Below are 22112 nucleotides of genomic sequence, written 5' to 3'. Positions count from 1 at the left end.
TACCGCGTCGCCATCGGCGGCACGCGATCCACACGCCCGCTCACCCTCCTCCGCGCTCCTCTCCCCCCGCCACCCGGCGCCGCCAGCGCTGCGCACGTGCGCGGCCACCGACTTCGTGTGCGACAGCGGGCGCTGCCTGTCGTACGCGCACCGCTGCGACTTCCGCGACGACTGCGGTGACGGCAGCGACGAGCGGGGCTGCGCCCACTCGGCGTGCGACCCCACCGCCGAGATCACGTGCGCCAACGGGCGCTGCGTCGCGCTCGAGTTCGTGTGCGATGGCGCCGACGACTGCCGGGACAACGCGACCACAGACGAGCGCGACTGCCGTGAGTTCCCACGCTGCCATCTCACGCCTCTCCGTCTCTTCTCGGGCGGTCTCCGTGGGCAGGGTCATGGACGCCCCACCTCTGAATCCCCGGCTATTCGTGCTGTCCACTCCACGCCCCTGTTCAAATCTAAGTTCAAGAATCCTCGGCCTACGATTGGCTGCCTCTTCCTCTGGGGCCCCTCTTGGCTGGACTACGGCAGGGCATTGGGAATAGAAGAGATGCCGAAATAAATGCACTCAACGTCCAATCAATTCCGAAGCATTTTATCTCCCGACAAATGCTTATCCTTACATGCGATACCTAAATGTGAATGTGCTTTAAGTGACTCAACCGAATGCAATTTCTATTTGTGCAAGGTTCAATTGTTAATGCATCTCAAAACGTTTCAGCCACGCCTGAGAATATGACGTGGAGAAAGAGGCGCGCTTTGTAAGATTGAGCTGCGCCGGGCGGATCGTGAGCTGCGGCGTCTCTCGTGTCTCGCCGGCGCCCGTCTAGCCGTGACCAGCTGCCTGCCGGGCTACGTGCGGTGCCAGACGAGCAGCCGGTGCGTGCGGCGCGCGTACCTCTGCGACGGCGACGACGACTGCGAGGACCGCAGCGACGAGAACCCCGCGTTCTGCCGTGAGTCCGCGGGTCCCCGCGTCCACACGCTCGCGCCGTGTACGCATGCGCCAACCCGCTCGACTTGTGTGTACGACGATGACAGTGATGATGATTATTACGACGACTGACAGTGGCGATGATGATGATGATGATGATGATGAAAATAATAACACTGGTTACAATTGGTGCAAATGATGATGGTGATGATGACATTTATGACGACAATGATGATGATGATGATTTTTCCTTGTCCGCGTGACGTGCGCTGCTCGCCGCGTCGTGGGACAGTGGGGGTGTCGTGCCCCCCGGAGGATTTCCGCTGCAAGGTGGGCCGCTGCGTGCCGCTGTCCTGGGTGTGCGACGGCACGGCCGACTGCGCCGACTCCTCGGACGAGCCGCACTCCTGCAGTAAGCGCGCTCGCTTCTCCGCAGCGCGGGGCCGTCAACGCCCGTGGGTGACGGTGCCCATGGTCGCGGACAGGTGGTAGTTGCTGGCATGGCGGAGCGCATTAATTTTGTGTTCTGGGTAATTATGACCGGGGATCCATCTCAGCCGGATCCGTCTGGGTCGGTGACCCAGAACATATTTCCACATCCCTTTTGCTGTGGTTGTGGCTACGACCAGTCACCCTGTTAGAGATTAAGTCTTTCTCACAATGACGATGGTGACAGTTACGGCGATGATTTTTGTTGGCCTGTGCGATGGTAGAGATAGTGTCACAGTGTCACCGCTCTCGGCGGTTGTGCTCGTTCTGACAGAAGTGATTGTGTTGCTGCTACTGCTGCTGTTGCTTGTGCTGGTTAGTGCTATGTGTTGTGATGGTGCTGCCGGCGCACCTGCTGATGCTGTTGGCGCTGGTTGCGATTGCGATGGTGACGCTAGTAGTGCCGATGGAGATTATGTTTGCCGGTAGCGATGGTTCTCCCGGAGCTGCCGGCCGTGGCGCTGGCGCTTCTGCCGGTGCTGCCGGTGGCAGTGACGCCGCGAGTACTTTCTGCCGTCGATGAAGATGCCGTTGACGTCACTGGCGGTGCCACGCACGCCGTGTGCGCTAGGTGCGCTGGAGCGAACGTGCCACGCGGACCAGTTTGCGTGCGCCAGCGGGCGCTGCGTCCCGGCCGACTGGCGCTGCGACGGAGATGACGACTGTGGAGACGGCAGTGACGAGGAGCATGGCTGCGGTGAGCACGCTCGCAGCACGTGAGGTTCCCTACCCTTCATCCAGCAGTGGACCGATCATGCGCGGCTGACGACGACGATGACTTTTTTTTCCAATCTAAACGAAGACGGCACGGTTTGGAGCGTAGCCTTGGGAGTGTGCGGATGGTTTGTAGGATGCGTCGATGACCACGCGAGCGCGTGGCTGCGTGTGGTTGCACGGAGGTACGTGCGTTTAAGCTCTTCAGGTGTGTGCGATGTGTGTTGTCGAGCCGTGGGCGTGCGCGGTCGTGACCGTGGCGCGTGCGGTCGTGTACTCGGTGTGCGTCGGGGGCCCCTTGTTGTCGGCCCCTGCTCGTGTGCGGCGCAGAGAGCCACACGTGCAGCCCCGAGGAGTTCTCGTGCGGCGACGGCGGCGCTGGCGGCGGTGGCGGCACGCGCTGCGTTCCGCTGGCGTGGCTGTGCGACGGTGACGCCGACTGCCCCAACGGGCGGGACGAGACTCAGAGCTGCCCCCCACGCTCCTGCTCCTCCCACCAGTTCCACTGCGACAGCGGCCTGTGCATTCCCGAGCGATACCGGTACGTGCGGGCGCGGCGACGCGGTGGGCCGGCGCTTCCAACAATTTCCCAAGCTCTGCAGTCCTCGGTATATGAAGATGTTTTCTGCCGGAGCGCCAGATTGACAGGGAGCTGAAAACGATGGCATCGACAACGTAAATAAATGCGGTTGTCCTCACTGCGTCCGCGACGTCCGATCCGCCGTGCCGTCTCCGCCCGTGCCCGTCCCCGCGTAGGTGCGACCGCCGGAACGACTGCGGCGACGGCTCGGACGAGTTCGGCTGCTCGTACCCCCCGTGCAGCGCCGGCGGCGAGTTCACGTGCGAGAACGGTCGCTGCGTGCCGCGCGGCTGGGCCTGCGACGGCGACGACGACTGCGGCGACGGCTCGGACGAGGAGGCGTTGCCGTGCGGGACGCCGGCGCCGGGCCCCGATGCGCCGCCCCGGTGCCCCCCCGGCTACGCCCCTTGCAGCGCCGGGGCCGAGGGCGGCGCCGGCGCCGCCGCGCCCGGGTGCGTCGAGGAGCGGCGAGTGTGCGACGGCGTCGAGGACTGCGCCGGCGGAGGGGACGAGAGGGGGTGCGGTGCGTCCATGCTCGCGCACGTCGTCGTTTTGTTGCTCGTTGCACACGGTGGCCCCGATTGTTCGCAATACAGGGTCTCGCCATAGGAACGTAAGCTAAAAACGGAAGTGTTATTTTTCTAACTAGGTCATTCCCACTGATCTATGTAGCTCTTTTTCAGAAGCAACCCATAAAAATACTCGCATGTTGATTGTAAATGTGGAGGGACCCGGAGAAAAATCCACGCAGGCACGGGGAGAGAGACACACCAACTCCACATCTGTGCCATCCCCTCCGCTATACGCTCATTGCACGAATCAGCCCAGTTGCAGGTGCTAGGTGGATTCATGGTGGCCCGACGTTGGGTCAACGTTGCATGTTCACTGGATCATAGGACCGTCGTGAGACATGGCCGCGGATTGGGCAGGGATTTATCCAGCAGTGGATTGATCATGGCTGATGATGATAATGATTACGACTCAGTTCACATAGTGGCCTCGCAGTGGAAAGTTATGGTCTTGCCATGGGAATGTGGAATTGTGTTCATGTTCACAGCCTTGACTTCCCCCAGACACAACTGTCAATAACAGGGCGCTTGCCGCAGACACGTGCCTTGCTGTGTAGAGACTGAGCCTGGCCTCGTAAATGTGGAACTTGAGTGTGTTCGGACGTTGTCACGCACCCATACATTCCTTGGATAGACTGGGCCCTGTCATAGGTGAGGTGTGGAAAGTGTCGTCTGGCGAGGTGTGGCGTAGTGTGGCATGGTGTGACACGGTATGGCGTGACACGACATGACATCGTGTGGTATGGCGCGGCATGGTGTGGCACGGCGTAGCATTGCACAGTTCGGCGAGGGTGTTTAATGGTGCGGTCGTGACATGGGTCACTTCAATGGTGGTGGCGTGGCGGGGCGTGGCGGAGCGTGGCGGAGCGTGGCATGCCGTGCCGCGTGCACCCGCAGGCGTGAACGAGTGCGACGACGTGCTGGTGAGCCGCTGCGCCCAGGAGTGCGTGGAGCTGGTGCGGGGCTGGGCGTGCGCGTGCTCCCCGGGGTTCCGTCTCCTGCCAGACGGCCGCGCCTGCACCGACGTGGACGAGTGTCACGAGCAGCCGGGCACCTGCAGCCAGCGCTGCCAGAACACGCCCGGCTCCTTCCGCTGCAAGTGCGAGGTCCGGCACCGTGGCAGGGCGCGCGCCGCCGCCGAGCGCTTTGTGCCAGCCTAGGTGCACTTCGAGGCTGTCGCGTGAATTGTCGACGGCTCGCTAGCAAGGTGGTCACGGGACAGACCCAGGTGTCGTGGGTTGATTGACTGAGCTGACCGGCAGACGCACCCCTGTATTCATGTTGAACTTATTTTGCACCATACGTAGCCAACAGTGTTAAGGAAGGACAACAAACTAAACACAAAAAGCAGTTCTAAAGAAATTAGTCATCAATCTAGATTTAAAAGTGCATAGCTCCGGTGGCTTCCTAATATCGGAAGGAAGAGCGTTCTAGACGGCCTCAGAAGTGCATCTGGAAGCGCCCAATGCAATGACCATCTTTCTTTGGGTCTTTTGGTAAAGTCACATAGATAGGTTCAAAGAAAATAACAAAAGTAGTTTTTTTTGTAGTTTTTTGCTATTTTCGTTATTTTCTTTGAACCTATCTACGTGACCAAAAGACCCAAAGAATTTGAATTAATGCAGTCACGAAAGCTTTAAGTTTTGTGACCATCTTTGTTCGATGGTTAGCCAAAAGCCGCTCCTGCGAGGATAACCAGAGTTTGCGTGATGGTTTATGCTCCATGACGAGATCAGCAAGGTATTGTGGTTCATTCGTGGCAAGCACTTTGTGTGCCATCAGTGCGATCTTATAACCTATTCGTTCGGCAATGTATTCAGGGGCCTGTGCTCCCCACTGTGCCGGCTCGTGTGAGATGTAACCGTGTGACGCTCCGCACGTTCACTCATTGCCGCGCGTGCCCGCTCGTGTCTCCGCGCAGCCCGGCTACGCGCGCGGGACCGGACGGGTACTCGTGCCGCCAGCTGAGCCGCGTGGAGCCGCTGCTGCTGCTCGCCAACCGCTACTACGTGCGCCAGCTGTCCATGGAGGAGCGGCCGTCACTGGGGCCGCCGCTGCTAAGCGGCCTGGGCCGCGTGGTCGCCCTCGACTTCGACCGCGTGGAGCAGCGGATCTACTGGAGCGACCTGGAGCGCGACGTGCTGGAGCGGGCTTTCCTCAACGGCACGGGGCGCCAGGCGGTGGTGTCGCACCTGCTGGGCGACGCCGAGGGGCTGGCGGTCGACTGGGTTGCCAGGTGTGCCAGGGGAACGTCGCTAGCACCGTCGTTATTCTTGAGCGGTTGTGGCTGTAAATTTCCGCCCGGAGTGACTGGCCTCCAACTCGGGTTTTGCTGCATGCCGCGCCGTCAGAGTATTGCTTGACGTTGTTGGTTAGCGCGATGCCGGCCTTCGGTGATGCGTTGCGGCGCCTCCGTACGGTGTGGGCCGCGTGGCCGCTGCAGGAAGCTGTACTGGGTGGACGCGGAGAGCAACTGCATCAGCGTGGCGGAGCTGGACGGGCGATTCCGCACCAGGCTCATCGCGGGCTGCGTGGACGCCACGCACTGCCTGGAGAGCCCCCGCGCACTCACCTTGCACCCCCGCTTTGGGTAGGGCACACCGCGCCATGCCACATCGCTCCACACCAAGCCGCACAGCGCCGAATTACGCCACACCGCGCAGTGCCACATCTCGTCACGCCACGCCGCACAGTGCCACATTGCGCCATACTACGTATGTATGTTGCACTTCCTTCGCACCGTACGTAGCCAACCGTGCTAATTGGAGGTGCTACACTGTGACACATCACTCGATACTACACCATCACAGGACACATTACACCAGCTCGGTGCAAGGGTGGTCAGCATCATGAACACGGTTGTATCCTCGAACGTCTCGTGCTGCAAACCTTTTGTCGTGTGATCGCGTGACCGGGCTCGCTCTGCGCCGGCACAGCCTTCTCTTCTGGACGGACTGGGGTCACCGGGCCTACGTGGGGCGTGCGGGAATGGACGGGGCGCGGCCCCAGGCCCTCGTGAGTAGCAAGCTCGAGTGGCCCAACGCGCTCACCCTGGACTACACCACGGACCGGCTGTACTGGGCCGACGCTCACCTCGGCTGCATCGAGTGAGTCCCGTCCGTCGTCGCCCGTAGCAGTCGCGGTGACTCCCCGCGAGAGCCGTTGACCGCACGCTCGCAGCGCAACACCGGCGATGGGCTTGATGGCCGTCATGTGATTACGTTTGGGTCACGGGGCAAGCGGGGATCTTGATTCTGGAGAGAGGGGATCTCGTGAGCTCCAGGCGCTGGAGCTCACGATGGTCCATTGACTTCCTCCCCTCTCCCACTCCACCCTCATGCCAGCGGTGGGCTTAGCGCGGTTAGCGTGGGCCCTGATGCACAGAATTTAATTGGGCTCCCCTTGTCCAACATCCCACCTCTCCGTAGCCTGACACCTGGGACTCTCTGGCCTGCGGGCTCCGGTGCAGTTACACCGCCCGCGCGCTCGATAGCCACGCTTCATCTGCTACCCCCCCCCCCACCGCGTCCCTCGCCAGGTCCGTGGATCTGGACGGCAGCAACCGGCGCGTGGTGCTGAGTGGCGCGCTGCCGCACGTGTTCGCGCTCAGCTTGTTCGAGGACTGGCTCTACTGGACGGACTGGAACACGCGCAGCGTGGAGCGCGCACACAAGCACACGGGCGCAGGGCGCGTGCGCCTCGCCAACACCACGCACCGGCCCTTCGACGTTCGCGTGCTCCACCCGTACCGCCAGCCGAGCGGTACGCAGCACCGGCAATCGCCGCACCCCCCTTGAGCGCGGCTGACTCGGCTCTGCTGCTCAAGCCCAGGCTCGAGGCCTCTCGTTTCTTCCCTGACCAAGTGATCTGAGCCGACCAAAACGTCCCTCAGACTTCGCTTGCAAATCAGCCTTTCCTGGTCTCTTGAGTTAACGTGTCCCGGTTTGGCCGGGCCAGTCCCGGTTTCGTAAAACTATCTCGGTGTGCGGAAGCATTGGCGAATATCAGGATTTTGTTCCCGGTTCAGGCTTGGCTCACAATGCTGTCAATGAGCGGGGCTAATGGTTACTCATGTTGTTCTACCGCGTGTGTGTGTGTGATATCCTCCCGTGTCCCCCTGTGTCCACGCGGTTCCTGACAGTGCCCAATCCGTGTGGAAACAACAATGGCGGCTGCTCCCACCTGTGCCTCCTGGCGGAGGGCGGGGGCAGCGCCGCGTGCCACTGCCCTGAAGACTTCGCGCTCGGTCACGGCGACTCCGCCCGGCGCTGCGAGCCCAACTGCTCCAGCACGCAGTACCGCTGCCTGGACAACGAGAAGTGAGTCCCGTGTGTCGGTATCCCCTGGAGTCGCCCCATGCCACTAGGCCGATGCCAACGACTGCGCTTTAGCAGTACGTGGTTTTTTTCACTTTAGGAACAATGTAAACGCCTCTCCGCTTGAGCGTCGATTCCCCGTAATGGCTATGGGTCACAAAGGGCCAGAGGAGCGATGGGACGAGCGCCAGATTGCCGCGTGGTTCTGCCCGTTGGCGCGGTGCCGCAGGTGCGTGCCCATCTGGTGGAAGTGCGACGGGCAGAGGGACTGCCGGGACGGCTCGGACGAGCCGGGCACGTGCCCCCCGCGCTCCTGCCCCCTGGGCCAGTTCCAGTGCGGCGAGGGCAGCTGCACCGGCCCGGCGGCGCTGTGCGACGGGCAGCGGGACTGCCCCGACGGTTCGGACGAGCAAGCGTCCCTCTGCGGTGAGCGTCCACACGGCGGCGTGTTTTTCGGTCGGTCGGCGCCGGCGAGACGACGGAGTGACCCTCTCGTTCGCGTGCCGCGCGCGCGGCTCCGCAGACGGCCACCGCTGCGACGCCAGCCAGTGGCAGTGCGCCAATGGGCGGTGCCTGCCGACCGCCTGGCGCTGCGACGGCGCGGACGACTGCGGGGACGGCTCGGACGAGGAGCCGGAGGCGTGCGCGCAGCGAGCCTGCCCCTCGCTCGCCCACTTCCGCTGCCGCAACGGCCGCTGCGTGCCGCGCGCCTGGGTGTGCGACGCCGTGGACGACTGCGGGGACAAGTCGGACGAGCCCTACGACACGTGCAGTCAGTGTCGCGCTCGCGCCGCTCGCACCGCCTCGCTCGTGTGCACTCACTTAGAGCCACGGCGCAATAGCAGCAGGAGGCAATGGCAATGGTGATACTGTACGCTGATTCTTATCAAGGACGAAATCAGTGTTATAGAGTTGTGACATTTTCCTATCTGAATTTATATGGCTACAACCCACCTCGCACCGACACATGATCCGTTTTTACCGCTCCATCTCCACATAGGGTGGCCTGTGAGGCGTGCTTCCTCACTTGGATGCGGCTCCATCTCTCGTCTCGGCCATCGGCCATTGTCCCTTCCAGTGACTCGTGCTGCCCTTGGGCCACTTCACTAAACAACTTCAATCATGTCGTTCACCGATGCATGTCCTCTAATCCGTGTGTTCCTCCTTCAGTGCCTCGGCACAATACCAAGCATTCACCTCTCCCCTCAATTCTTCTTTGCGTGCTTTTTGGATGGGCGTTCGACTGCGTGCGCGTCTCCGTTGGCCGCTGTGCGTGTCTCTTTAACTGTCACGTGTCTCTACAACTGTCACGTGTCTCTACAACTGCCACGTGTCTCTACAACTGTCACGTGTCTCTACAACTGTCACGTGTCTCTACAACTGTCACGTGTCTCTACAACTGTCACGTGTCTCTACAACCGTCACGTGTCTCTACACCTGCCACGTGTCTCTACAACCGCCACGTGTCTCTATAACCACCACTTGTCTCTACAACCGCCACGTGTCTCTATAACTGCCACGTGTCTCTATAACTGCCACGTGTCTCTACAACCGTCACGTGTCTCTATAACCACCACTTGTCTCTACATCCGCCACGTGTCTCTATAACTGCCACGTGTCTCTACAACCGTCACGTGTCTCTATAACCACCACGTGTCTCTACAACCGTCACTTGTCTCTATAACCACCACTTGTCTCTACAACCGCCACGTGTCTCTATAACTGCCACGTGTCTCTACAACTGTCACGTGTCTCTACAACTGTCACGTGTCTCTACGACTGTCACGTGTCTCTACAACTGTCACGTGTCTCTACAACTGCCACGTGTCTCTACACCTCTCACGTGTCTCTACAACTGTCACGTGTCTCTATAACCGCCACGTGTCCCTATAATTGCCATGTGTCTCTGGAACTGCCAAGTGTCTCTGGAACTGTCATGCTCGTCTCCGGTGACCTCCAGCGCGCCCTCTGCGACTGCTGTGCCCGTGTTCCCGCTCGCAGTGGGACCCGACCACCGCTGCGACAATGCCACGGAGTTCTCGTGCCACACGAACTACCGCTGCGTCCCGCGCTGGGCCACGTGCAACGGCATCAACGACTGCCTGGACAACAGCGACGAGCAGGAGTGCGGTGAGCGGCGCCGGGGAGCGTGGAGCGAGCGATCGCTGATTAAGGCGGCCACTGATGATGCGATCACCGGCCGGTGACATAGTCACTAGCACAATCACTGAATCGTTCACTCCATCATCATCATCGTTGTTGTGTATTATTTATAGCACGCCTCCTGTGTCGGTGACTTGACCGCTGACTTTTTTGCTACCAACAGTCACCAAAACAATATCATGCGTGGTTCCCTGCCGATGCATCCGCCGGTACGACTAGCGACACAATGGTGTCTCCGTTTCAGAGAATTTCTCGTGCGACCCCGTCGGCGACTTCCGCTGCGACAACCACATCTGCATCCCGCTGCGGTGGCGCTGCGACGGCACCAACAACTGCGTGGACGGCTCCGACGAGCGCGACTGCGGTACGCTCGCTCGCATAAACTCACTCGTCGTTTAATCCGAATCAGAATCTTTATTTAGAGTGGAGGAGGAATCCGATGAGATGTGAAGCTCTTTTATCTCTCAAGTGGTAACATTTTCGAGGAGCCAGAACAAGCGATTGCAGACCAAACACAATGTTAGGACACAATACGCTAAAGACGGCGCACACAACAAATGATGAAGAGCGAACCCGTGCTTGAGACTACTCCCTTGCACCCATGAGCTCTCCCCTAAGACGGCATCATTGAGCTGGTGGGGTTCGAGTCACCGCATTGCCAGGTGATCTGCTGCACCCCCACGCGGTGCCACACGCACGCCGGGCTCGTCGAACCTCGTCTCTCAAAAAGTTTCCGGCGCCTCTCTTCTCCTCCCCCACCTCACGTCTTCTCCACACCTCCCCATGTCACCCCTCTCCCCACCGCCGCCGTCCTTGCCCGCGCCAGCTCCGCGCCCGTGCTCGGAGAGCGAGTTCCGCTGCGACAGCGCGCGCTGCGTCCCGGGGACCTGGACGTGCGACCACGACGACGACTGCGGCGACGGCTCGGACGAGAGGGGCTGCGGTACGAGCCGCGACGCGCGCTCGGTTAGCGCCGGCGAGCCACGGCTAGGGAGCTCGCCCCCGCTCACCTCCACCCACCTCCACCCACCGCCGCCCTCTCGCCCCCCCACTCTCCTCTCCACCCTCTTGCCTCCACCGTTCTGTCCGTGCAGAGCTACACACGTGCCGCCCGGGACACTTCCAGTGCGCGAGCGGCCACTGCGTGGCCGAGCGGCGGACGTGCGATGGCCGCGCCGACTGCCGGGATTACAGCGACGAGGCCAACTGTCGTGAGAACGCGGCACGCCGGGGACACGCGCAGACACCACCTCCACTCACCTCCACTCACCTGCATGCGCAGACACCACCTCCACTCACCTCCACTCACCTCCACTCACTTCCACTCACCATCACTCACCTCCACTCACCTCCACTCACCTCCACTCACCATCACTCACCATCACTCACCTCCACTCACCTTCACTCACCTCCACTCACTTCCACTCCCATTTCCTCACATCCACTCACCTCCACTCACCATCACTCACCTTCACTCACATCCACTCACCTTCACTCACCTCCACTCACCTCCACTCACCATCACTCACCTCCACTCACCTTCACTCACCATCACTCACCTCCACTCACCTTCACTCACATTTACTCACCTCCACTCACCTGCACTCACCTTCACTCACCTCCACTCACCTTCACTCACCATCACTCACTTCCACTCACCTTCACTCACATTTACTCACCTCCACTCACCTCCACTCACGTTCACTCACCTCCACTCACCTCCACTCACTTCCACTCACATTTACTCACATCCACTCACCTCCACTCACCTTCACTCACCTTCACTCACCTCCACTCACCTCCACTCACTTCCACTCACATTTACTCACATCCACTCACCTCCACTCACCTCCACTCACCTCCACTCACCATCACTCACCTCCACTCACCTTCACTCACCTTCACTCACCTGCACTCACCTCCACTCAACTTCACTCACCTCCACTCACGTTCACTCACCTCCACTTACCATCACTCACCTGCACTCACCTCCACTCACCTTCACTCACCTCCACTCACCTCCACTCACCATCACTCACCTCCACTCACCTCCACTCACCTCCACTCACCTTCACTCACCTCCACTCACCTCCACTCACCTTAACTCACCTCCACTCACCATCACTTACCTCCACTCACCTCCACTCACCTTCACTCACCTCCACTCACCTTCACTCACCTTCACTCACCTGCACTCACCTCCACTCACCTTCACTCACCTCCACTCACCATCACTCACCTGCACTCACCTCCACTCACCATCACTCACCTCCACTCACCTCCACTCACCTTCACTCACCTCCACTCACCATTACTCACCTCCACTCACCTCCACTCACCTTCACTCACCTTCACTCACCATCACTCACCTCCACTCGCTTCCACTCACATCCACTCACCTTCACTCACCTCCACTCACCTCCACTCACTTCCACTCACATTTACTCACATCCACTCACCTCCACTCACCTTCACTCACCTCCACTCACCTGCACTCACCTCCACTCAGCTGCACTCACCTCCACTCACCTTCACTCACCTCCACTCACCTCCACTCACCTTCACTCACCTTCACTCACCTGCACTCACGTTCACTCACCTTCACTCACCTTCACTCACCTGCACTCACGTTCACTCACCTCCACTCACCATCACTCACCTCCACTCACCTTCACTCACCTCCACTCACGTTCACTCACCTTCACTCACCTGCACTCACCTCCACTCACCTTCACTCACCTCCACTCACCATGACTCACCTGCACTCACCTCCACTCACCATCACTCACCTCCACTCACCTCCATTCACGTTCACTCACCTTCACTCACCTGCACTCACCTCCACTCACCTTCACTCACCTCCACTCACCATCACTCACCTGCACTCACCTTCACTCACCATCACTCACCTGCACTCACCTCCACTCACCTCCACTCACCTTCACTCACCTCCACTCACTTCCACTCACTTCCACTCACATTTACTCACATCCACTCACCTCCACTCACCATCACTCACCTGCACTCACCTCCACTCACCTACACTCACCTCCACTCACCTCCACTCACCTCCACTCACCTACACTCACCTCCACTCACCTCCACTCACCTACACTCACCTCCACTCACCTCCACTCACCTCCACTCACCTACACTCACCTCCACTCACCTCCACTCACCTCCACTCACCTTCACTCACCTACACTCACCTCCACTCACCTCCACTCACCTGCACTCACCTCCACTCACCTCCACTCACCTGCACTCACCTCCACTCACCTCCACTCACTTTCACTCACCTCCACTCACCATCACTCACCTCCACTCACCTTCACTCACCTTCACTCACCTCCACTCACCTCCACTCACTTCCACTCACATTTACTCACATCCACTCACCTCCACTCACCTCCACTCACCATCACTCACCTGCACTCACCTCCACTCACCTCCACTCACCTTCACTCACCTCCACTCACCTGCACTCACCTCCACTCACCTTCACTCACCTCCACTCACCTTCACTCACCTCCACTCACCTTCACTCACCTGCACTCACCTCCACTCACCTTCACTCACCATCACTCACCTCCACTCACCTCCACTCACCTCCACTCACCATCACTCACCTCCACTCACCATCACTCACCTCCACTCACCTCCACTCACCTTCACTCACCTCCACTCACCTTCACTCACCTTCACTCACCTCCACTCACCTTCACTCACCTCCACTCACCATCACTCACCTGCACTCACCTCCACTCACCATCACTCACCTCCACTCACCTTCACTCATCTCCACTCACCTCCACTTACCTCCACTCACCTCCACTCACCTTCACTCACCTCCACTCACCTTCACTCACCTTCACTCACCTTCACTCACCTCCACTCACCTGCACTCACCTGCACTCACCTCCACTCACCATCACTCACCTCCACTCATCTCCACTCACCTCCTCTTACCTCCACTCACCTTCACTCACCTCCACTCACCTTCACTCACCTTCACTCACCTCCACTCACCTTCACTCACCTCCACTCACCTGCACTCACCTCCACTCACCATCACTCACCTCCACTCACCTCCACTCACCATCACTCACCTGCACTCACCTTCACTCACCTCCACTCACCTTCACTCACCTCCACTCACCATCACTCACCTGCACTCACCTTCACTCACCTCCACTCACCATCACTCACCTCCACTCACCTCCACTCACCTTCACTCACCTTCACTCACCTCCACTCACCATCACTCACCTCCACTCACCTCCACTCACCTTCACTCACCTTCACTCACCTCCACTCACCATCACTCACCTCCACTCACCATCACTCACCTGCACTCACCTTCACTCACCTGCACTCACCTTCACTCACCTCCACTCACCATCACTCACCTCCACTCACCTTCACTCACCTGCACTCACCTCCACTCACCATCACTCACCTTCACTCACCTTCACTCACCTCCACTCACCATCACTCACCTGCACTCACCTCCACTCACCATCACTCACCATCACTCACCTTCACTCACCTCCACTCACCTGCACTCACCTCCACTCACCATCACTCACCTCCACTCACCATCACTCACCTCCACTCACTTCCACTCACTTCCACTCACATTTACTCACCTCCACTCACCTCCACTCACCTCCACTCACCATTACTCACCTCCACTCACCTCCACTCACCTTCACTCACCTTCACCCACCTCCACTCGCTTCCACTCACATTTACACACATCCACTCACCTCTACTCACCTCCACTCACCTCCACTCACCATTACTCACCTCCACTCACCTGCACTCACCTCCACTCACATTTACTCACCTCCACTCACCTCCACTCACGTTCACTCACCTCCACTCACCTCCACTCACTTCCACTCACATTTACTCACATCCACTCACCTCCACTCACCTTCACTCACCTTCACTCACCTCCACTCACCTCCACTCACTTCCACTCACATTTACTCACATCCACTCACCTCCACTCACCTCCACTCACCTCCACTCACCATCACTCACCTCCACTCACCTTCACTCACCTTCACTCACCTGCACTCACCTCCACTCAACTTCACTCACCTCCACTCACGTTCACTCACCTCCACTTACCATCACTCACCTGCACTCACCTCCACTCACCTTCACTCACCTCCACTCACCTCCACTCACCATCACTCACCTCCACTCACCTCCACTCACCTCCACTCACCTTCACTCACCTCCACTCACCTCCACTCACCTTAACTCACCTCCACTCACCATCACTTACCTCCACTCACCTCCACTCACCTTCACTCACCTCCACTCACCTTCACTCACCTTCACTCACCTGCACTCACCTCCACTCACCTTCACTCACCTCCACTCACCATCACTCACCTGCACTCACCTCCACTCACCATCACTCACCTCCACTCACCTCCACTCACCTTCACTCACCTCCACTCACCATTACTCACCTCCACTCACCTCCACTCACCTTCACTCACCTTCACTCACCATCACTCACCTCCACTCGCTTCCACTCACATCCACTCACCTTCACTCACCTCCACTCACCTCCACTCACTTCCACTCACATTTACTCACATCCACTCACCTCCACTCACCTTCACTCACCTCCACTCACCTGCACTCACCTCCACTCAGCTGCACTCACCTCCACTCACCTTCACTCACCTCCACTCACCTCCACTCACCTTCACTCACCTTCACTCACCTGCACTCACGTTCACTCACCTTCACTCACCTTCACTCACCTGCACTCACGTTCACTCACCTCCACTCACCATCACTCACCTCCACTCACCTTCACTCACCTCCACTCACGTTCACTCACCTTCACTCACCTGCACTCACCTCCACTCACCTTCACTCACCTCCACTCACCATGACTCACCTGCACTCACCTCCACTCACCATCACTCACCTCCACTCACCTCCATTCACGTTCACTCACCTTCACTCACCTGCACTCACCTCCACTCACCTTCACTCACCTCCACTCACCATCACTCACCTGCACTCACCTTCACTCACCATCACTCACCTGCACTCACCTCCACTCACCTCCACTCACCTTCACTCACCTCCACTCACTTCCACTCACTTCCACTCACATTTACTCACATCCACTCACCTCCACTCACCATCACTCACCTGCACTCACCTCCACTCACCTACACTCACCTCCACTCACCTCCACTCACCTCCACTCACCTACACTCACCTCCACTCACCTCCACTCACCTACACTCACCTCCACTCACCTCCACTCACCTCCACTCACCTACACTCACCTCCACTCACCTCCACTCACCTCACTCACCTCCACTCACCTACACTCACCTACACTCACCTCCACTCACCTCCACTCACCTACACTCACCTCCACTCACCTCCACTCACCTGCACTCACCTCCACTCACCTCCACTCACTTTCACTCACCTCCACTCACCATCACTCACCTCCACTCACCTTCACTCACCTTCACTCACCTCCACTCACCTCCACTCACTTCCACTCACATTACTCACATCCACTCACCTCCACTCACCTCCACTCACCATCACTCACCTGCACTCACCTCCACTCACCTCCACTCACCTTCACTCACCTCCACTCACCTGCACTCACCTCCACTCACCTTCACTCACCTCCACTCACCTTCACTCACCTCCACTCACCTTCACTCACCTGCACTCACCTCCACTCACCTTCACTCACCATCACTCACCTCCACTCACCTCCACTCACCTCCACTCACCTTCACTCACCTCCACTCACCATCACTCACCTCCACTCACCTCCACTCACCTTCACTCACCTCCACTCACCTTCACTCACCTCACTCACCTTCACTCACCTCCACTCACCTTCACTCACCTCCACTCACCTCCACTCCACTCACCTCCACTCACCTTCACTCACCTCCACTCACCTTCACTCACCTCCACTCACCTCCACTTACCTCCACTCACCTCCACTCACCTTCACTCACCTCCACTCACCTTCACTCACCTTCACTCACCTTCACTCACCTCCACTCACCTGCACTCACCTGCACTCACCTCCACTCACCATCACTCACCTCCACTCATCTCCACTCACCTCCTCTTACCTCCACTCACCTTCACTCACCTCCACTCACCTTCACTCACCTTCACTCACCTCCACTCACCTTCACTCACCTCCACTCACCTGCACTCACCTCCACTCACCATCACTCACCTCCACTCACCTCCACTCACCATCACTCACCTGCACTCACCTTCACTCACCTCCACTCACCTTCACTCACCTCCACTCACCATCACTCACCTGCACTCACCTTCACTCACCTCCACTCACCATCACTCACCTCCACTCACCTCCACTCACCTTCACTCACCTTCACTCACCTCCACTCACCATCACTCACCTCCACTCACCTCCACTCACCTTCACTCACCTTCACTCACCTCCACTCACCATCACTCACCTCCACTCACCATCACTCACCTGCACTCACCTTCACTCACCTGCACTCACCTTCACTCACCTCCACTCACCATCACTCACCTCCACTCACCTTCACTCACCTGCACTCACCTCCACTCACCATCACTCACCTTCACTCACCTTCACTCACCTCCACTCACCATCACTCACCTGCACTCACCTCCACTCACCATCACTCACCATCACTCACCTTCACTCACCTCCACTCACCTGCACTCACCTCCACTCACCATCACTCACCTCCACTCACTTCCACTCACTTCCACTCACATTTACTCACCTCCACTCACCTCCACTCACCTCCACTCACCATTACTCACCTCCACTCACCTCCACTCACCTTCACTCACCTTCACCCACCTCCACTCGCTTCCACTCACATTTACACACATCCACTCACCTCTACTCACCTCCACTCACCTCCACTCACCATTACTCACCTCCACTCACCTGCACTCACCTCCACTCACCTTCACTCACCATCACTCACCTCCACTCACCTTCACTTACCTTCACTCACCTCCACTCACCTCCACTCACTTCCACTCACCTCCACTCACCTCCACTCACCTTCACTCACCTCCACTCACCATCACTCACCTGCACTCACCTCCACTCACCTTCACTCACCTGCACTCACCTCCACTCACCTTCACTCACCATCACTCACCTCCACTCACCATCACTTACCTTCACTCACCTCCACTCACCTCCACTCACCTTCACTCACCTCCACTCACCATCACTCACCTCCACTCACCTCCACTCACCTTCACTCACCTTCACTCACCTGCACTCACCTCCACTCACCTCCACTCACCATCACTCACATCCACTCACCATTACTCACCTCCACTCACCTTCACTCACCTGCACTCACCTTCACTCACCTCCACTCACCTTCACTCACCTGCACTCACCTTCACTCACCTCCACTCACCTTCACTCACCTCCACTCACCTTCACTCACCTCCACTCACCTTCACTCACCTCCACTCACCTCCACTCACCTCCACTCACCATCACTCACCTCCACTCGCTTCCACTCACATTTACACACATCCACTCACCTCCACTCACCTCCACTCACCTTCACTCACCTTCACTCACCTCCACTCACCATCACTCACCTCCACTCACCTTCACTCACCTTCACTCACCTCCACTCACCTCCACTCACCTTCACTCACCTCCACTCACCATTACTCACCTCCACTCACCTTCACTCACCTGCACTCACCTTCACTCACCTCCACTCACCTTCACTCACCTGCACTCACCTCCACTCACCTTCACTCACCTCCACTCACCTCCACTCACCATCACTCACCTCCACTCACCTTCACTCACCTCCACTCACCTTCACTCACCTTCACTCACCTGCACTCACCTCCACTCACCTTCACTCACCTCCACTCACCTTCACTCACCTTCACTCACCTTCACTCACCTCCACTCACCTTCACTCACCTCCACTCACCTTCACTCACCTCCACTCACCTTCACTCACCTTCACTCACCTCCACTCACCTTCACTCACCTTCACTCACCTTCACTCACCTTCACTCACCTGCACTCACCTCCACTCACCTCCACTCACCTCCACTCACCTTCACTCACCTTCACTCACCTCCACTCACCATTACTCACCTCCACTCACCTCCACTCACCTTCACTCACCTCCACTCACCTTCACTCACCTCCTCTCACCTTCACTCACCTTCACTCACCTGCACTCACCTCCACTCACCATTACTCACCTCCACTCACCTCCACTCACCTTCACTCACCTCCACTCACCTCCACTCACCTTCACTCACCTCCACTCACCTCCACTCACCTTCACTCACCTCCACTCACCTCCACTCACCTCCACTCACCTTCACTCACCTCCTCTCACCTTCACTCACCTTCACTCACCTTCACTCACCTCCACTCACCATTACTCACCTCCACTCACCTCCACTCACCTTCACTCACCTCCACTCACCTCCACTCACCTTCACTCACCTCCACTCACCTCCACTCACCTTCACTCACCTCCACTCATCTTCACTCACCTTCACTCACCTCCACTCACCTTCACTCACCTCCACTCACCTTCACTCACCTTCACTCACCTCCACTCACCATCACTCACCTCCACTCACCATTACTCACCTCCACTCACCTCCACTCACCTTCACTCACCTCCACTCACCTCCACTCACCTTCACTCACCTCCACTCACCTTCACTCACCTTCACTCACCTCCACTCACCTTCACTCACCTCCACTCACCTTCACTCACCTTCACTCACCTCCACTCACCATCACTCACCTCCACTCACCATTACTCACCTCCACTCACCTCCACTCACCTTCACTCACCTTCACTCACCTGCACTCACCTTCACTCACCTGCACTCACCTCCACTCACCTACACTCGCTTCCACTCACATTCACTCACATTTACTCACCTCCACTCACCTCCACTCACCTTCACTCACCTCCACTCACCTCCACTCACCTGCACACACATCCACTCACCTTCACACACATCCACTCACCTGCACACACATCCACTCACCTTCACACACATCCACTCACCTTCACTCACCTTCACCATTAAAGTTACCCGGGTTTACTACCCTAGCGGGAGGGGATAACGATGAGGATCGGTGAGTTAGCCAGGGAACGGGGAGAAAGGGGAAGAAGGGAAGGGAGGTGGTGGGGGGGGGGGGGAATAGAACTAAACGCAATTAAAATAACAAACGCGATGTTTGGGTTTTGGTTCAGTGTCCGAGGTGCAGTCCCCGCACCACGGCAAAACGGGGACCGCGTCGCCTCGGTTATCCCAATTCTAATCCCCTTTTAGCTCACGGCCGAGGCGTTCTATCCCTGCCAAGGCAAAACGTGATCTGTGTCAGAGCCCCCAAACGCGGGGGTGATGGGGGTTCATGCTCCTTCCAAATCGCCATGATGGTCTTTCTTGCCATGATGTATTTCGACACCACCGCCCCCGCCATCCCCCGGTTTGGAGAATAACCCAACCGTTACCAAAATCTGAACGAATGAAGCCGAATAAAACCCTTGCCACAAATACAACCCTGAGTGGACCACACAAAAGGTATGCGACGGGTGTGCGAGCGGACACAAAATGTGGTCTAAGATGGGGGGCCTAAGAGACTCGGCCGTTCTGGGGAAGATGGGACGAGGAGCCTTGATGCTTGCTGCTGAAGGCCGCTGCTCGCAGGGGCACCTTACACTACGCTGTATCGATGTATTCTGCACAGTATTTGTTCCGTACAGAATTTGTCAAGTACAGTATTCTCACGGAGGTTTCGGCGTCGCCCACAGCCCCGCGCTACCCGAACGGCACCTGGTGCCCGGCGCAGGTGTTCGAGTGCCGGAACCACGTGTGCGTGGCACGCGCCTGGCGCTGCGACGGCGACGACGACTGCGGCGACGGCAGCGACGAGGAGCTCAGCCTGTGCCGTGCGTGCGCCTAGCGCCGAGACCAGAGCACTCATCACGCCCTCACCGCACATCGCAATCACCACGCGCACTCGCCGCACACTCGCGTTCACCCAAACACCTCGTCGCTTCTGACACCTCGTCCCCATCGTCGTGCGGGAGCAGTGGCCGTGACGTGCGAGCGCCCGGAGCGCTTCCGCTGCGCCAACAGCCGCTGCGTGTACGCGCACGAGCTCTGCAACGGCGTGGACGACTGCGGGGACGGCAGCGATGAGGGCCCGCTGGCGTGTGAGCACCGCACCGCCGCCGCCGCCACCACCACGTCCCTCCCGGCAGCGTTCCACCACACCCCCCCTCCCCCATCGCACCTCGGACGACGCTCGCTCGTCGTCTTAATCCGCCGAGAGTTACACGCAGCAGATGTTGGTGCCGGTGCTCGTGACGGTGTGGCTCACGGTGCTGACGCTTGACGGTGGTTGAGCCAATGATGCCGCGGGTGCCGGTGCCTGGCGTACGCGTCTGTGCTGAAGTTGGTGGGGCGAGGTGTCTTGATGGCGCTGGTTCCGGTGGTGCTGCTTGTGCTCGTGGGATTTGGCCGGGTGGCTCGGCGGTAGAGCGAGCGGCACGGATTCAGAAGGTCGCGGGTTCAAATCCCGGTCGGGGGTTGACTCGGCTCATCATCCCGTCGATGTCGATAAAATGCACCTTTGCGTGTTGAAATTCTTTCACGCAGTACGTAGCCAACCGTGTTAATCGGATGTGGGAAAGTCCTAAGGGAATGGACTCTGCCGTATAAATGTCTAATTTCGAGCACCGGCTTATTCGGGATGGACTCGTGCGAGCGATGACTCACGAGCGCTTGGTGCTGCTGCTGCTCCCGCCAGGTGCGGCGCCCACGTGGAGGCCGTGCGGCACCGGCGAGTACAAGTGCGCGAGCGGCCGGTGCCTCCCCTGGAGCGCCGCCTGCGACGACCAAGACGACTGCGGCGACAGCAGCGACGAGATTGGCTGCCGTGCGTGCTCTCGGCGCATGGGTTCAATCCTCGGGTCGCCGCGCAGGGCAGTGTCTTAGCTGTCGGGGTGTGCGCGGGTGATGCAACTGCACCGGGGCGCCCGCAGGCCGGAGAAGAGGAATGTGCGATGGGCTACGAGAGAGCTGGGGGAGAAATTGGTCACGGGGATCTGTTTCATACCTTACGCCAGGGCCCATGCCAGCCACGCCATGCCACCGACTCGCAGACGGTCCTCATCCATTCTTGCGTTCAACCACCGCATTGCTGAGCGCAGCAGCGCTTCGCTTTACCCTTATTTCCTCGCACTGCTTCACTTTGGGACACCCTTCCGCTGTCTCTTTCCCCC

The 22112-nt window shown here is 58.6% G+C and overlaps 1 protein-coding gene across 1 annotated transcript in view; it reads left to right on the top strand.

Moving 5' to 3' along the window:
* LOC133344725 (low-density lipoprotein receptor-related protein 2-like) overlaps nt 1-22112 on the top strand; it is a 96920-nt gene that overhangs the window by 64349 nt on the left and 10459 nt on the right. Inside the window, 22 exon segments of the mRNA XM_061554823.1 lie at nt 87-329; nt 831-956; nt 1227-1346; nt 1995-2120; nt 2468-2678; nt 2894-3240; nt 4184-4392; nt 5208-5222; nt 5224-5522; nt 5730-5876; nt 6223-6393; nt 6825-7048; nt 7428-7605; nt 7832-8028; nt 8126-8374; nt 9604-9732; nt 10010-10129; nt 10592-10708; nt 10860-10976; nt 20637-20774; nt 20919-21041; nt 21638-21766. Of these exon segments, the coding sequence (XP_061410807.1) occupies nt 87-329; nt 831-956; nt 1227-1346; nt 1995-2120; nt 2468-2678; nt 2894-3240; nt 4184-4392; nt 5208-5222; nt 5224-5522; nt 5730-5876; nt 6223-6393; nt 6825-7048; nt 7428-7605; nt 7832-8028; nt 8126-8374; nt 9604-9732; nt 10010-10129; nt 10592-10708; nt 10860-10976; nt 20637-20774; nt 20919-21041; nt 21638-21766 (3735 nt within the window).

The sequence above is a fragment of the Lethenteron reissneri genome, chromosome 20 (assembly GCF_015708825.2).
Source record: "Lethenteron reissneri isolate LAM-NWPU_2019-01 chromosome 20, ASM1570882v1, whole genome shotgun sequence".
NCBI lineage: Eukaryota > Metazoa > Chordata > Hyperoartia > Petromyzontiformes > Petromyzontidae > Lethenteron > Lethenteron reissneri.
Note: the sequence above shows the minus strand (reverse complement) of the source record. Positions and strands in the feature narration are given on the sequence as shown.